This window comes from Staurois parvus, unplaced genomic scaffold (genome assembly GCF_062004578.1).
Source record: "Staurois parvus isolate SC_StPar_1 unplaced genomic scaffold, SC_StPar_1.0 ptg001936l, whole genome shotgun sequence".
Lineage (NCBI taxonomy): Eukaryota > Metazoa > Chordata > Amphibia > Anura > Ranidae > Staurois > Staurois parvus.
In genome coordinates, this window is record NW_028319732.1 from 33480 (window position 1) to 51389 (window position 17910).

At 51.6% G+C, this 17910-nt stretch overlaps 1 protein-coding gene across 1 annotated transcript in view; it reads left to right on the forward strand.

Moving 5' to 3' along the window:
* The first annotated feature begins 663 nt into the window (after positions 1–663).
* Positions 664–17910, forward strand: part of LOC149433200 (NALCN channel auxiliary factor 2-like) — a 129206-nt gene continuing 111959 nt past the window's right edge. Inside the window, exon 1 of the mRNA XM_089664528.1 lies at positions 664–2630. Within this exon, the coding sequence (XP_089520654.1) occupies positions 1866–2630 (765 nt within the window). The 5' untranslated portion in view covers positions 664–1865. The remainder of the gene's footprint in view (positions 2631–17910) is intronic.

Consider the following 17910-nt stretch of genomic DNA (forward strand, 5'->3'; position numbering starts at 1 on the left):
ATGAAATGGGGAGTTTGGGGAGAGGAGCTGAGCCAGCTGAATGGAGGAGATGAATGAAAGGATCCAGCTACATAGTGAATGAAAGGCGGAGGGGGGGGAGGGGACTCCTTTTAATAATCATATAAAGGGAGAAACAGTTGCATAAGGCAAGAAAGGGAAGGGGCTGGTAGGGGGGTGGGGGGAAGGCTGAGCGCGCTCCCGTGGCTCCCGGGGCCGCGCGTTTTGCTCGTGCCGGCGCCCCCCCTCCGATCAATTTCTCAAGGTGTTCTCTCCTCGGCTGAAGATGGCGACAGATTAAATATTGGGAGGAAAAAAAAAAAGAGGAGGGGGGGAGGAAAGAGCTCGGCCCAGGAGCACCCGGGGAGGAAGAGGAGGCATGGGAATGGTGAGCCTCAGGATGGCCCTGGAGCAGAAGAACAATGCCCACCAGAAGAGGAAGAGAAAACAATAGGAGGGCCCCTTCCACACTGCGCAGCCCGGTGCCCGGCGATGGTCACAGAGGGATGCCCGCACCTGGCTCTGCTGTAGCTTCATAGGGGGGAGGGTGGGGGGACGTGCATGGCTTGCCCCCTGAGGACTTCTCCTTGATGGACTTTGCCCCGGGGGGGGGACTCTTTCTATAGGGAGGGGGGTCCTTTTTTTTTATTTTCTTGGTTCTCCCAATGTTGCCTGCGATGGCCGACTATTGAGTAACCCGGGCAGGGGCGGGTAGGGGAGGGGAGCTCCCATCCCTCCGTCCTTTATCCGTCCATCTCTCCACCATCCCCGGTCCTCCTCTCCATCATCCCTGGTCCTCCTTTCCCATCATCCCTGGTCCTGCTCTCCCATCATCCCTGGTCCATCTCTTCATCATACCTGGTCCTCCTCTCCATCATCCCTGGTCCATCTCTTCATCATCCCTGGTCCATCTCTTCATCATCCCTGGTCCATCTCTTCATCATCCCTGGTCCATCTCTTCATCCTTTATTGGTCCTCCTCTGCAGCTTCCATCCATCTCCCCAGCATCTCCCCATCCTTGATCCTTCCATCTCTCCATCCTTTCTAGGTCCCTTCATCCCTCAACCATCCATCTGGTGCTAAACCACCATCCTATACTGGTCCAACTCTCCAGCATCCATCCATCCCTCAGCCAGCTATCTCTTGCTGGTCCACCATCCTTTATTGGTCCTTCTCTCCAGCATCTGTCCATCTCTCTATCATTTCCCCATCCTTGATCCGTCCACCTTTCCATCCTTTATTGGTCCATCTCTCCAGCATTCCTCCATCCCTCAACCAGCCATCTCTTGCTGGTCCATCTCTCCAGCATCCTTCCCTCAACCAGCCATCTCTTGCTGGACCATCATCCTTTATTGGTTCATCTCTCCAGCCTCCATCCATCTCTTGCTGGTCCATCTCTCCAGCATCCTTCCCTCAACCAGCCATCTCTTGCTGGTCCATCTCTCCAGCATCCTTCCCTCAACCAGCCATCTCTTGCTGGACCATCATCCTTTATTGGTTCATCTCTCCAGCCTCCATCCATCTCTTGCTGATCCGTCTCTCCAGCATTCGTCCCTCAGCCAGCCATCTCTTGCTGGCCCACCATCCTGCATTGGCCCATCTCTCCAACATCCTTCTCTTGCTGGTCCACCGGCCTCCATTGACCCACCATCCCTCCATCCCTAGTCTCCTTCCTTTATCAGTCCATCTCCTTGTCCACCCATCCCCCCTCCCCCCCCCAGGCTTCCTGATGATGCCCCTCTCTGCAGGCCCCCTCACTAGAGGCAGGTGACATTGCTGGTGCAGGGAACCCACCACCGCCAACCTAGGAGAGAGGAGGGGGGTGGGCAGAGACTGACAGCACCCGAATTCTCCCACCCCCCTGAAATATGATCAGGGGGGCTTGGATGCATCCAAGGGAAGATGAGGCCGTCTTAAAGATCTGCTGGGAACCCCGACACATCGACAAACCGTGTGCCGACTCCGAGAGGGCTCAGAGATGGCGATTGTCCCTTGCCTCTCTGCTCTTCTTCACCGTCCTGCTGTCTAACCACCTCTGGCTGGTCTCCGCGGGGGCCAGGGCGAGGGGCAACTTCTCCTACAGCCACCAGGGCAACTCCAGCTGGCTCTCCGCGCAAGGCTTCCCCGGGGGTGCCAGGGGGTGCTGGGACAACTTCCTAAGCAATTCGACCAAATCTGCTGCTCAATCTCCACATTGCACTGGTGCCAGGTCCTCTCACCTGGACACTGCCTGCACCAAATTGCAAAGACATCGGGGCTCTGGTGGCCCTTCCCCCCCCAGGTCCCACTCCCCTTCCACCACTTCCTACAACCAAAAGAGGAACTTTTTGAAGGCTTATTTTAACAATTTCACTCTGTCCTTTTGTGATACTTACACCATCCTGGACCTGCTGCTGGGGATGTCCAACCCGGACAGCTTGAACTGCAGTCTGGAGAACCTGATGGAGGACTTCGTGGGGACTGCTGCAGCCTCGTCCTCCTTCACCGACGATGAGGTGTGCAGCAACTGCATCCAAGCCTACCAGAGACTGGACCAACATGCTCAGGAAAAATACGAGGAGTTTGATTTTGTGTTGGAGAAGTACCTGCAATCTGGGGAATACTCTGTCAGGTCCTGTGTGGGAGAATGCAAGGTAAGGGGGAGACCTGGGATGGACAACTGTGGAAGGCCAAGCATTGGTAGGAGTTGCTGCAGGTCCCAGAGGACATATGAACAGGATGAGTGGATGGAAAGTTTGCTAAGCTCTTTATGATTGCTTCGAAAATATTTAGTGTTGGGGCAGACATGGCGTCAACTGGGGCCTTTTGGGATTTAGTGGCCTCAGGATGTCTGATTGGACCCCTTCATAGGTCCAGGTGGGCAGGTGAAGGGCAGAAGTTATCATTTCCTAACTGTTCTGGTTTACATGGTGTCAGTCAGTGATGACCTTCTTCACTTCAGTGTCTTCCTTCATTTCTTCTTGACACCATTTTCACTTCTTGCCCAAAGGGTACTAAGACTTGGAGGTGGCTTCCTCCATTTTTTTTACACCATTTGGGCTGGAAGTGAAGGGGAAGTCCATCAATAGACCACAGTTGCATATTATGGACTGCAAGAGACTTCAAAGCACCTAATTATCTATTCTGTACACAGTAAAATGTTTGTTCTTAGGCATTCATTGAAGTAGAGGGGGGGCAAAATGTGTTCTCGTATTTAACTGATGTGGGGCCAGAAGCACGATGGGGTCCCAGAGGATTTATGAATAGGATGAGTGGATGGAAAGTTTGGAAAGCTCTTTAAGACTGCTTGGGGAATATTCAGTTTTCTGTTTTGGGGCAGACATGGCGTCGACAGGGGTCTTTCGAGATTTAGTCGCCGCAAGATGTCTGGTGGGACCCCTTCATAGGTCCAGGTGGGCAGGTATGGGTCCTGAAGTTATCATGTCCTACCTGCTCTCCACAGAGCCAGTCAATGGTGACCATCTTCACTTCGTGGCTTCCATCATTTCTTCTTGACGCCATTGTCACTTCCTGCCCAAAGGGTACTAAGACTTGGAGGTGGCTTGCTCCATTTTTTTCTTGACACCATTTGGGCTTCAAGTGAAGGGGGTGACCACTATTGGACCCCAGTTGCATGTTATGGAAGTTATCCTGTCCTATCTGCTCTCCACGGTGCCAGTCAATGGTGACCATCTCCACTTCGTGGCTTCCATCATTTCTTCTTGACACCATTGTCACTTCCTGCCCAAAGGGTACTAAGACTTGGAGGTGGCTTGCTCCATTTTTTTTCTTGACACCATTTGGGCTTCAAGTGAACGGGGGGACCACTATTGGACCCCAGTTGCATATTATGGACTCAGAAACTTCACGGCACCTTCACCTGTAATGATCTATTCTATACACAGTAAAATACTTGTTTGTTCTTAGGCATTCATTGATGTTGAGGGGGGGGCAAAATCCGTTCTCACGTATACAGTAACTGCTGTGGGGCCAGAAGCCCAGTGGGGGCCCAGGGAATTTACGAATATTATGAGTGGATGGAAAGTTTGGAAAACTCTTTAAGACTTCTTGGGAAATATTTTGTATTAGGGGCAGACATGGCGTAAACAGGGGCCTTTCGAGATTTAGTCGCCGCAAGATGTCTGATGGGACCCCTTCATAGGTCCAGGTGGGCAGGTATGGGTCCTGAAGTTATCATGCCCTACCTGCTCTCCACATAGCCAGTCAATGGTGACCATCTTCACTTCGTGGCTTCCATCATTTCTTCTTGACGCCATTGTCACTTCCTGCCCAAAGGGTACTAAGACTTGGAGGTGGCTTGCTCCATTTTTTTCTTGACACCATTTGGGCTTCAAGTGAAGGGGGTGACCACTATTGGACCCCAGTTGCATGTTATGGAAGTTATCCTGTCCTACCTGCTCTCCACGGTGCCAGTCAATGGTGACCATCTACTCTTCGAGACTTCCTTCATTTCTTCTTGACACCGTTGTCACTTCCTGCCCAAAGGGTACTAAGACTTGGAGGTGGCTTGCTCCATTTTTTTTTCTTGACACCATTTGGGCTTCAAGTGAAGGGGGGGACCACTGTTGGACGCCAGTTGCATGTTATGGAAGTTATCATGTCCTACCTGCTCTCCACGGTGCCAGTCAATGGTGACCATCTACTCTTCGAGGCTTCCTTCATTTCTTCTTGACACCATTGTCACTTCCTGCCCAAAGGGTACTAAGACTTGGAGGTGGCTTACTCCATTTTTTTCTTGACACCATTTGGGATTCAAGTGAAGGGGGGACCACTATTGGACCCCAGTTGCATATTATGGACTCAGAAACTTCGCGGCACCTTCACCTGTAATGATCTATTCTATACACAGTAAAATACTTGTTTGTTCTTAGGCATTCATTGATGTTGAGGGGGGGGCAAAATCCGTTCTCACGTATACAGTAACTGATGTGGGGCCAGAAGCCCAGTGGGGGCCCAGGGAATTTACGAATATTATGAGTGGATGGAAAGTTCGGAAAACTCTTTAAGACTTCTTGGGAAATATTTTGTATTTTGTATTAGGGGCAGACATGGCGTAAACAGGGGCCTTTCGAGATTTAGTGGCCGCAAGATGTCTGATGGGACCCATTCATAGGTCCAGGTGGGCAGGTATGGGTCCTGAAGTTATCATGCCCTACCTGCTCTCCACGGTGCCAGTCAATGGTGTTCATCTTCACTTCGTGGCTTCCATCATTTCTTCTTGACCCCATTGTCACTTCCTGCCCAAAGGGTACTAAGACTTGGAGGTGGCTTGCTCCATTTTTTTTTCTTGACACCATTTGGGCTTCAAGTGAAGGGGGGGACCACTGTTGGACGCCAGTTGCATGTTATGGAAGTTATCATGTCCTACCTGCTCTCCACGGTGCCAGTCAATGGTGACCATCTACTCTTCGAGGCTTCCTTCATTTCTTCTTGACACCGTTGTCACTTCCTGCCCAAAGGGTACTAAGACTTGGAGGTGGCTTGCTCCATTTTTTTTCTTGACACCATTTGGGCTTCAAGTGAAGGGGGGACCACTATTGGACCCCAGTTGCATATTATGGACTCAGAAACTTCACGGCACCTTCACCTGTAATGATCTATTCTATACACAGTAAAATACTTGTTTGTTCTTAGGCATTCATTGATGTTGAGGGGGGGGCAAAATCCGTTCTCACGTATACAGTAACTGATGTGGGGCCAGAAGCCCAGTGGGGGCCCAGGGAATTTACGAATATTATGAGTGGATGGAAAGTTCGGAAAACTCTTTAAGACTTCTTGGGAAATATTTTGTATTTTGTATTAGGGACAGACATGGCGTAAACAGGGGCCTTTCGAGATTTAGTGGCCGCAAGATGTCTGATGGGACCCATTCATAGGTCCAGGTGGGCAGGTATGGGTCCTGAAGTTATCATGCCCTACCTGCTCTCCACAGAGCCAGTCAATGGTGTTCATCTTCACTTCGTGGCTTCCATAATTTCTTCTTGACCCCATTGTCACTTCCTGCCCAAAGGGTACTAAGACTTGGAGGTGGCTTGCTCCATTTTTTTTTCTTGACACCATTTGGGCTTCAAGTGAAGGGGGGGACCACTGTTGGACCCCAGTTGCATATTATGGACTCTGAGAAACTTCAAGGCACTTAGTGACTATTCTTCACCTGCAATGATCTATTCTATACACAGTAAAATACTTGTTTGTTCTTAGGCAATAATTGAAGTTGATGGGGGCACGTGACTGCCGTAGGGCCCAGAAGAATAGTGGGGTCCCAGAGGATTTACGCAGGCCTTCGAATAGGATGTATGGATGGAAAGTTTGTAAAATTCTTTATGGTTACTATGAAAATAATTAGTATTCTGTATCAGGGGTAGGCATGTCATTTGACGGGGGGCCCCTTTAGGATTTAGTGCCCCAAGACATGGGACTGATGGAACCAGGGACTCCTTCATAGGTTCAGGTGCTGCTCTCTTGTAGTGTGGAGCAATTGTTCTCCTGGTCTACCTGTTGTCAGGCAATAGTCACATCCTTCGCATCCTGCCCTAAGGGACTGAAACTTGGAGGTGGCTTCTTCCATTTCTTCTTGACCCCACTTGACCTGGAAGTGAAAGGGGGCGACGGTTGTCGGACCCCAGTTACATAATATGGACTGCGAGAGACTTCAAGGCACCTAGTGGCTATTCTTCGCCTGCAATTACCTGTCCTTACCCAGTAAATATTTCTTTCTAAACATGAATTGACGGCGGGGGCCAAAATGAGTTCTCACTCTGGGGACCCTTTGCTTGGCATGTGTGCCCCTGTTCTCTACCGCCAAAAGAAACGTCTTCGAGATATAGAGGCAAATGGCCCCTTGAACGTCTATGTCAAGCCAAAAACGTTGGAAGCATTGGATGGGATTGGAAAGGAATAGAACCTCTGTCTGTTGTATTGTTCTGCTACCCGGGGCACCGTTGGGGAGATTTCCCTTGACTTCCTGTCCGTGTCGGGGATTTTAGCGGTTGCCTACTGCAAGGTTTCTAGGTGATCCCAAATCCTATGTGTATGAGGCCTCGTCACACATTGTCCAAGGTTTCTGGGTGATCCCAAATCCTATGTGTATGGGGCCTCCTCACACATAGTCCAAGGTTTCTGGGTGATCCCAAATCCTATGTGTATGAGGCCTCGTCACACATAGTCCAAGCTCCAAGGTTTCTGGGTGATCCCAAATCCTATGTGTATGGGGCCTCGTCACACATAGTCCAAGCTCCAAGGTTTCTAGGTGATCCCAAATCCTATGTGTATGGGGCCTTGTCACACATTGTCCAAGGTTTCTGGGTGATCCCAAATCCTATGTGTATGAGGCCTCGTCACACATAGTCCAAGGTTTCTGGGTGATCCCAAATCCTATGTGTATGAGGCCTCGTCACACATTGTCCAAGGTTTCTGGGTGATCCCAAATCCTATGTGTATGAGGCCTCGTCACACATTGTCCAAGGTTTCTGGGTGATCCCAAATCCTATGTGTATGAGGCCTCGTCACACATAGTCCAAGCTCCAAGGTTTCTAGGTGATCCCAAATCCTATGTGTATGGGGCCTTGTCACACATTGTCCAAGGTTTCTGGGTGATCCCAAATCCTATGTGTATGAGGCCTCGTCACACATAGTCCAAGGTTTCTGGGTGATCCCAAATCCTATGTGTATGAGGCCTCGTCACACATTGTCCAAGGTTTCTGGGTGATCCCAAATCCTATGTGTATGAGGCCTCGTCACACATTGTCCAAGGTTTCTGGGTGATCCCAAATCCTATGTGTATGAGGCCTCGTCACACATAGTCCAAGCTCCAAGGTTTCTGGGTGATCCCAAATCCTATGTGTATGGGGCCTCGTCACACATTGTCCAAGGTTTCTAGGTGATCCCAAATCCTATGTGTATGGGGCCTCGTCACACATTGTCCAAGGTTTCTGGGTGATCCCAAATCCTATGTGTATGAGGCCTCGTCACACATAGTCCAAGGTTTCTGGGTGATCCCAAATCCTATGTGTATGAGGCCTCGTCACACATTGTCCAAGGTTTCTGGGTGATCCCAAATCCTATGTGTATGAGGCCTCGTCACACATAGTCCAAGCTCCAAGGTTTCTGGGTGATCCCAAATCCTATGTGTATGGGGCCTCCTCACACATAGTCCAAGTTCCAAGGTTTCTGGGTGATCCCAAATCCTATGTGTATGAGGCCTCGTCACACATTGTCCAAGCTCCAAGGTTTCTGGGTGATCCCAAATCCTATGTGTATGGGGCCTCCTCACACATAGTCCAAGTTCCAAGGTTTCTGGGTGATCCCAAATCCTATGTGTATGAGGCCTCGTCACACATTGTCCAAGCTCCAAGGTTTCTGGGTGATCCCAAATCCTATGTGTATGGGGCCTCCTCACACATAGTCCAAGGTTTCTATGTGATCCCAAATCCTATGTGTATGGGGCCTCGTCACACATAGTCCAAGCTCCAAGGTTTCTGGGTGATCCCAAATCCTATGTGTATGGGGCCTCCTCACACATAGTCCAAGCTCCAAGGTTTGTAGGTGATCCCAAATCCTATGTGTATGGGGCCTCGTCACACATAGTCCAAGCTTCAACGTTTCTATGTGATCCCAAATCCTATGTGTATGAGGCCTCGTCACACATAGTCCAAGCTTCAAGGTTTCTATGTGATCTCAAATCCTATGTGTATGAGGCCTCCTCACACATAGTCCACGCTCCAACGTTTTTATGTGATCCCAAATACTATGTGTATGGGGCCTCGTCACACATAGTCCAAGGTTTCTGGGTGATCCCAAATCCTATGTGTATGGGGCCTCGTCACACATAGTCCAAGCTCCAAGCTTTCTCGGTGATCCCAAATCCTATGTGTATGAGGCCTCCTCACACGTAGTCCAAGGTTTCTAGGTGATCCCAAAACCTATGTGTATGGGGCCTCGTCACACATGGTCCAAGCTCCAAGGTTTCTAGGTGATCCCAAATCCTATGTGTATGGGGCCTCGTCACACATAGTCCAAGGTTTCTGGGTGATCCCAAATCCTATGTGTATGGGGCCTCGTCACACATAGTCCAAGGTTTCTGGGTGATCCCAAATCCTATGTGTATGTGGCCTCGTCACACATAGTCCAAGCTCCAAGGTTTCTGGGTGATCCCAAATCCTACATATGCTACTTCCTGCCCCTCTGGGCTAACTTGACCCACATTTTGCTGGCCAGTATACATTTGATGATGTAACCTTCTGCTGGCCTCGGTGTCACACTAACAAGATACGGTGTCACATCCATACAAGGCAGATAAGGGGGTCGGTGTCACCTCTCTCTTTCATAATATATAGAAATGACAACTCAGTAGGTAAATCATTGCAGATAGAGCAATAGAGGACTCTGCCAGATGGCACCAGCAGTCCGAGTAGGCAGGACAACGTCTGGAACCTTCCATGATACACAGGGGTGGGGGATGGTGTCTGGGGGGCTAAGCCATGGCCTATGTTGGCTGTGCAGGATTACAGTCCTGCTCCTTCTGGCCGGCTACTGGCCTGTCTCTGGATTTAGTTGTTTCCGAGTCACTGATCCAGGAACACCCGGCCTATTAAGTGACGGAACTTCTGATCTGCATACTAGTCCCAGTGATCCATCCCGGGCAATCGGTAGTTTTTGTCATAAAGCCTACCAAGAAGACAGGAACACCTTTTCCTCGTGGCCCTTTACTCCAACACTTTCTGTAACCGTAAAGTTGACCCTCATTGGAGACCCAATGTTACCCCCTCCCATAAACCTAATACTAGCCCTTCATGTAACCCCAACACCAACCCTCCCTGTAACCCCAACACTGACCTTCCCTGTGACCCCAACACTAATCCTCCCTGTAACCCTAACACTGACCATCCCTGTAACCCCCAACACTAACCTTTCATGTAACCCCAACACTAACCCTCCCTGTAACCTCAACACTGACATTCCTGAAACCCCAACACCAACCCTCCCTGTAACCCCAACACTGACCATCCCTGTAACCCCGACACTAATCCTCCTGTAACCCCAACATTAACCCTCCCTGTAATCCCAACACTAACCCTCCCTGTAACCCCAACACTGATCATCCTGTAACCCCAACACTAACCCTCCCTGTAACCCCAACACTGACCATCCCTATAACCCCGACACTAATCCTCCTGTAACCCCAACACTAACCCTCCCTGTAACCCCAATACTAACCCTCCCTGTAACCCCAACACTAACCCCCCCTGTAATCCAACACTGACCATCCCTGTAACCCCAAAACTAACCCTCCCTGTAACCTCAACACTGACATTCCTGAAACCCCAACACTGACCATCCCTGTAACCCCAACACTAACCCTCCCTGTAACCCCAACACTGACCATCCCTGTAACCCCGACACTAATCCTCCTGTAACCCCAACACTAACCCTCCCTCTAATCCCAACACTAACCCTCCCTGTAACCCCAACACTGACCATCCCTATAACCCCGACACTAATCCTCCTGTAACCCCAACACTGACCATCCCTGTAATCCCAACACTAACCCTCCCTGTAACCCCAACACTAACCCTCCCTGTAACCCCAACACTGATCATCCTGTAACCCCAACACTGACCATCCCTGTAATCCCAACACTAACCCTCCCTGTAACCCCAACACTAATCCTCCTGTAACCCCAACACTAACCCTCCCTGTAACCCCAACACTAACCCTCCCTGTAACCCCAACACTAACCCCAACACCAACCTTCCCTGTAACCCCAAAACTGACCATCCCTGTAACCCCAACACTAACCCTCCCTGTAACCCCAACACTAACCCTCCCTGTAACCCCAACACTGACCATCCCTGTAACCCCAACACTAACCCTCCCTGTAACCCCAACACTGACCATTCCTGTAACCCCAACACTAACCCTCCCTGTAATCCAAACACTAACCCTCCCTGTAACCCCAACACTAATCCTCCTGTAACCCCAACACTAACCTCCCCTGTAACCCCAACACTAACCCCCCCTGTAACCCTAACACTAACCCCCCCTGTAACCCCAACACCGACCCTCCCTGTAACCCCAAAACTGACCATCCCTGTAGCCCCAACACTAACCCTCCCTGTAATCCCAACACTAACCCTCCCTGTAATCCCAACACTAACCCCAACACTAACCTTCCCTGTAACCCCAACACTGACCCTCCCTGTAACCCCAACACTGATCATCCCTGTAACCCCAACACTAACCCTCCCTGTAATCCGAACACTAACCTCCCCTGTAACCCCAACACTAACCCCCCCTGTAACCCCAACACTAACCCCCCCTGTAACCCCAACACCGACCCTCCCTGTAACCCCAAAACTGACCATCCCTGTAGCCCCAACACTAACCCTCCCTGTAATCCCAACACTAACCCTCCCTGTAATCCCAACACTAACCCTCCCTGTAATCCCAACACTAACCTTCCCTGTAATCCCAACACTAACCCCAACACTAACCTTCCCTGTAACCCCAACACTGACCCTCCCTGTAACCCCAACACTGACCCTCCCTGTAACCCCAACACTGACCCTCCCTGTAACCCCAACACTGACCCTCCCTGTAACCCCAACACTGACCCTCCCTGTAACCCCAACACTAAGCATCTCACATCCTAACCCTTTTTTTGCATATTCATTTCTTCTGCACCAGAGCCCTCTGCTCCAAAGACCAACCATTCTGTGCTGAAAAACATCAGCACCAGGACCCCAGCACTAGGACCCCAGCACCAGGGCCCCAGCACTAGGACCCCAGCACCAGGGCCCCAGCACCAGGATTCCAGCACCAGGAGCCCAGCACTAGGACCCCAGTACCAGGACCCCAGCACCAGGATCCCAGCACTAGGACCCCAGCACCAGGACCCCAGCACTAGGACCCCAGTACCAGGACCCCAGCACCAGGATCTACAGTTTTGTGATTCCATTCAGTGACTTGGCTTGTCCTAAAGTCACAGAAAGCCAGGCCGCGAGCATTTGGTCAACACCATCAGCCTGCATACTGTTCCCTGTGCTGCTTTTCCCAAAACCTGCCAGTGATCTGTTGTAACGATGTTTTCATACGTTCCGGGAGGGAAATTGTTTGGTTTCAGGGTAGTCAGTCCAGGGAACCGTTGTCAGGGTAGTCAGTCCAGGGAACCGCTGTCAGGGTAGTCAGTCCAGGGAACCGCTGTCAGGGTAGTCAGTCCAGGGAACCGCTGTCAGGGTAGTCAGTCCAGGGAACTGTTGTCAGGGTAGTCAGTCCGGGGAACCGCTGTCAGGGTAGTCAGTCAAGGGAACCGCTGTCAGGGTAGTCAGTCCAGGGAACCGCTGTCAGGGTAGTCAGTCCAGGGAACCGCTGTCAGGGTAGTCAGTCCAGGGAACCGCTGTCAGGGTAGTCAGTCCAGGGAACTGTTGTCAGGATAGTCAGTCAAGGGAACCGCTGTCAGGATAGTCAGTCCAGGGAACCGCTGTCAGGGTAGTCAGTCCAGGGAACCGTTGTCAGGGTAGTCAGTCCAGGGAACCGTTGTCAGGGTAGTCAGTCCAGGGAACTGTTGTCAGGATAGTCAGTCCAGGGAACCGCTGTCAGGATAGTCAGTCCAGGGAACCGCTGTCAGGGTAGTCAGTCCGGGGAACCGTTGTCAGGGTAGTCAGTCCAGGGAACCGCTGTCAGGGTAGTCAGTCCAGGGAACCGCTGTCAGGATAGTCAGTCCGGGGAACCGCTGTCAGGGTAGTCAGTCCAGGGAACCGCTGTCAGGATAGTCAGTTCGGGGAACCGCTGTCAGGGTAGTCAGTCCAGGGAACCGCTGTCAGGGTAGTCAGTCCAGGGAACCGCTGTCAGGGTAGTCAGTCCGGGGAACCGCTGTCAGGATAGTCAGTCCAGGGAACCGTTGTCAGGGTAGTCAGTCCAGAGAACCGTTGTCAGGGTAGTCAGTCCAGGGAACCGTTGTCAGGATAGTCAGTCCAGGGAACTGTTGTCAGGATAGTCAGTCCGGGGAACTGTTGTCAGGATAGTCAGTCCAGGGAACTGTTGTCAGGATAGTCAGTCCGGGGAACCGTTGTCAGGGTAGTCAGTCCGGGGAACCGCTGTCAGGATAGTCAGTCCAGGGAACCGCTGTCAGGGTAGTCAGTCCAGGGAACCGTTGTCAGGGTAGTCAGTCCAGGGAACCGCTGTCAGGATAGTCAGTCCAGGGAACCGCTGTCAGGGTAGTCAGTCCAGGGAACCGCTGTCAGGGTAGTCAGTCCAGGGAACCGCTGTCAGGATAGTCAGTCCAGGGAACCGCTGTCAGGGTAGTCAGTCCAGGGAACCGTTGTCAGGGTAGTCAGTCAAGGGAACCGTTGTCAGGGTAGTCAGTCAAGGGAACCGATGTAGCATTCCAATTCCTGGCTCCTCCGGCCCGGTGTTCCATGAGATCATTGGGGACGAGGCTGACAGCATGGTGGGCTATGAGAATATCGCGGACACCAGCGTTCCGGACACCAGCCCAGCCGTTTGCCATGGGAGCCTGCTTAGGCTGGTCGCTGGCCAGGAACTTGGATTCTTCGAGGTTTCAGCTCTGGAATTGTTGGAAGGAAACTCGTTCTATATTATATAGTGAATAGGATATCGATGCTTCTATGAATTGTAATGAAACCTCCATGTCACGTATAGTCTCGGCGTTTATTGGCGGCGCGCACATTCGCTGTTTAACAATCTTTTTTTTTTTTTAATAGTCTCAAGCAATATGAATATTCGGAAAAATATCATATGTATAATATATTTTTATATATAATATAATATTATATATATTTTACATATATATATATATATATTATATTTTTTATATATATAAATATATTCTTCAGATTTTTTTCCGCTCTGTTAGTGGGGTCAATGACACCGGCTGATTTTCGTGGTTCCTCCCCTTTTTTCGGCGATCGGGCGTGTTGGAAAATGTGTGAAAAATGTCCAATTTTCCACGGTGGTCAAATCGTACGATCGTTTTTCCGAAAAGAATCTGCGCATGAGCCGTGACCCGGAAGGAGCAGAAGTTTCGCCTGTGATATGGGGTGAACTTTGTGACTTTCAGATGAAAAATCGTTTGGAATTTGACCCGTATATGGCCTTTAGACATTTTTTTGACCGAAAAAAATTTACGGTGAAAAAAAAAAAATTTTTATGGTAAAAAAAAAACGCAAAAAGAATGCGGCAAAACGCTAAAAAATGCTGAAAAACTGCATTTTTTAAGGTGACTTTACACAGCGAACGTTACCATCGTTATTAAGACGCCCCGCGTGCGTGGAGCTGCCTCCAACGTCAGAAAACAAAACAAAAATGTGCCTTTTGTGGCGGCAATTTAGGCGTCTCGGAGTGATGGTTGTCAGATTTATGGTCGATATATTTTGGCAAGTGGCGCTGACCAGCTTAGCAAATTTCGCCGCGATATAAATCCTATTAGAGGCTTTAGCAGCCAAGACACAAATGAGAGCGCGGTCCTTCCCGCAGCACGCAGGAGGTGGTCAGCCTACCTGGAAATAGCGAGCAAAACATTTGCGCTTTTTTTTTTTTGTTTCCTGTAAGCCGTCTTCAGACAATCCCGTTCTGATGAATTGCGTCACCGCAGGCGGGATTTGTGCACAATTGCGCCTAGTTGAGGCCACCGACGGATAGAAAGCCAGACCAGCGCCATAGACGCAACGCGTAGGAGTCGGGTGACGAGCGATGGGGCGCAGTCGGCTGTACTTGCGTGCGTTGCGGTGATGTCTGTTCGCCTGCGTCAGTACAACGCATGGATACGTGAACGCGATTTGTATTACATATACCTACAGACGTGCGCTCAGCTGCAGACGTTTGAGTTGCCAAAAGGGAAGGATTTGTTCAGAAAACGAAACACTTCCTGGAGTGTCAGATTTTCAGGTTTCTGGATTGGGGGACCTAAAATGTATTAATAGGACCTCCTGGCTCCCCCCCCCAAATTCTGTTCTGCGTGGGGGTCTTCTGGCTGATCACATGTCCTCAAGTCTTCCTCTTCCTGCAGCAGTGGCAGGCAGTCTTTATTACTGCAGGGAGCGTGTTGGCATCAGTGCTGCTCTGGGGGGGTGTCCATGACAGCCTGGGAGCTCTGGGAGGGGGTGTGTCCATGATGGTCTAGGAGCTCAGGGAGGGGGTGTGTCCATGACGGCCTGGAAGCTCAGGGAGGGGGAGTGTCCATGACGGCCTGGGAGCTCTGGGAGGGGGGTGTCCATGACAGCCTGGGAGCTCTGGAAGGGGGGGGGGGTGTCCACGACAGCCTGGGAGCTCTGGGATGGGGGGTGTCCATGACAGCCTAGGAGCTCTGGGAGGGGGAGGTGTCCACGATGGCCTGGGAGCTCATGGAGGGGGAGTGTCCATGACGGCCTGGGAGCTCTGGGAGGGGGGGGGGTGTCCATGATGGTCTAGGAGCTCAGGGAGGGGGAGTGTCTGATGGCCTGGAAGCTCAGGAAGGGGAGTGTCCATGACAGTCTGGGAGCTCAGGGAGAGGGAATGTCCATGACAGCCTGGGGGCTCAGGGAGGGGGAGTGTCCATGATGGCCTGGGAGCTCAGGGAGGGGGAGTGTCCATGACTGCCTGGGAGATTAGGGAGGGGGAGTGTCCATGACGGTCTGGGTTCCTCTCTCAGTGACGCGGGGATGGAGAGGAGTTCCATGGCTGGAATGGTTGGGTTTCTCTCTCAGTGAGTTGGGGATGGAGAGGAGTTCCATGGCCGGAATGGTTGGGTTCCTCTCTCAGTGATGCGGGGATGGAGAGGAGTTCCATGGCCGGAATGGTTGGGTTTCTCTCAGTGAGTCGGGTATGGAGAGGAGTTCCATGGCCGGAATGGTTGGGTTTCTCTCTCAGTGAGTTGGGGATGGAGAGGAGTTCCATGGCCGGAATGGTTGGGTTCCTCTCTCAGTGATGCGGGGATGGAGAGGAGTTCCATGGCCGGAATGGTTGGGTTTCTCTCAGTGAGTCGGGTATGGAGAGGAGTTCCATGGCCAGAATGGTTGGGTTCCTCTCTCAGTGAGTCGGGGATGGAGACGAGTTCCATGGCCGGAATGGTTGGGTTCCTCTCTCAGTGATGCGGGGATGGAGAGGAGTTCCATGGCCGGAATGGTTGGGTTTCTCTCAGTGAGTCGGGTATGGAGAGGAGTTCCATGGCCAGAATGGTTGGGTTCTCTCTCAGTGAGTTGGGGATGGAGAGGAGTTCCATGGCCGGAATGGTTGGGATTCTCTCTCAGTGAGTTGGGGATGGAGGGGAGTTCCATGGCCGGGATTAGTTGGGTTCCTCTCTCAGTGAAGCGGGGATGGAGAGGAGTTCCATGGCTGGAATGGTTGGGTTTCTCTCTCAGTGAGTCGGGTATGGAGAGGAGTTCCATGGCCGGAATGGTTGGGTTCCTTTCTCAGTGAGTCGGGGATGGAGAGGAGTTCCATGGCCGGATTAGTTGGGTTCCTCTCTCAGTGAAGCGGGGATGGAGAGGAGTTCCATGGCTGGAATGGTTGGGTTTCTCTCTCAGTGAGTTGGGGATGGAGAGGAGTTCCATGGCTGGAATGGTTGGGTTTCTCTCTCAGTGAAGCGGGGATGGAGAGGAGTTCCATGGCCGGAATGGTTGGGTTTCTCTCTCAGTGAGTTGGGGATGGAGAGCAGTTCCATGGCCGGAATGGTTGGGTTCCTCTCTCAGTGATGCGGGGATGGAGAGGAGTTCCATGGCCGGAATGGTTGGGTTTCTCTCAGTGAGTCGGGTATGGAGAGGAGTTCCATGGCCAGAATGGTTGGGTTCCTCTCTCAGTGACGCGGGGATGGAGAGGAGTTCCATTGCCGGAATGGTTGGGTTCCTCTCTCAGTGATGCGGGGATGGAGAGGAGTTCCATGGCCGGAATGGTTGGGTTTCTCTCAGTGAGTCGGGTATGGAGAGGAGTTCCATGGCCGGAATGGTTGGGTTCCTCTCTCAGTGACGCGGGGATGGAGAGGAGTTCCATGGCCGGAATGGTTGGGTTCCTCTCTCAGTGAGTCGGGTATGGAGAGGAGTTCCATGGCCGGAATGGTTGGGTTTCTCTTTCAGTGAAGCAAGGATGGAGAGGAGTTCCATGGCCGGAATGGTTGGGTTTCTCTCTCAGTGAAGCGGGGATGGAGAGGAGTTCCATGGCCGGAATGGTTTGGTTTCTCTCTCAGTGAGTCGGGTATGGAGAGGAGTTCCATGGCCGGAATGGTTGGGTTTCTCTCTCAGTGAGTTGGGGATGGAGAGGAGTTCCATGGCCGGAATGGTTGGGTTTCTCTCAGTGAGTCGGGTATGGAGAGGAGTTCCATGGCCAGAATGGTTGGGTTCCTCTCTCAGTGAGTCGGGGATGGAGACGAGTTCCATGGCCGGAATGGTTGGGTTCCTCTCTCAGTGATGCGGGGATGGAGAGGAGTTCCATGGCCGGAATGGTTGGGTTTCTCTCAGTGAGTCAGGTATGGAGAGGAGTTCCATGGCCAGAATGGTTGGGTTCTCTCTCAGTGAGTTGGGGATGGAGAGGAGTTCCATGGCCGGAATGGTTGGGATTCTCTCTCAGTGAGTTGGGGATGGAGGGGAGTTCCATGGCCGGGATTAGTTGGGTTCCTCTCTCAGTGAAGCGGGGATGGAGAGGAGTTCCATGGCTGGAATGGTTGGGTTTCTCTCTCAGTGAGTTGGGGATGGAGAGGAGTTCCATGGCTGGAATGGTTGGGTTTCTCTCTCAGTGAGTCGGGTATGGAGAGGAGTTCCATGGCCGGAATGGTTGGGTTCCTTTCTCAGTGAGTCGGGGATGGAGAGGAGTTCCATGGCCGGATTAGTTGGGTTCCTCTCTCAGTGAAGCGGGGATGGAGAGGAGTTCCATGGCTGGAATGGTTGGGTTTCTCTCTCAGTGAGTTGGGGATGGAGAGGAGTTCCA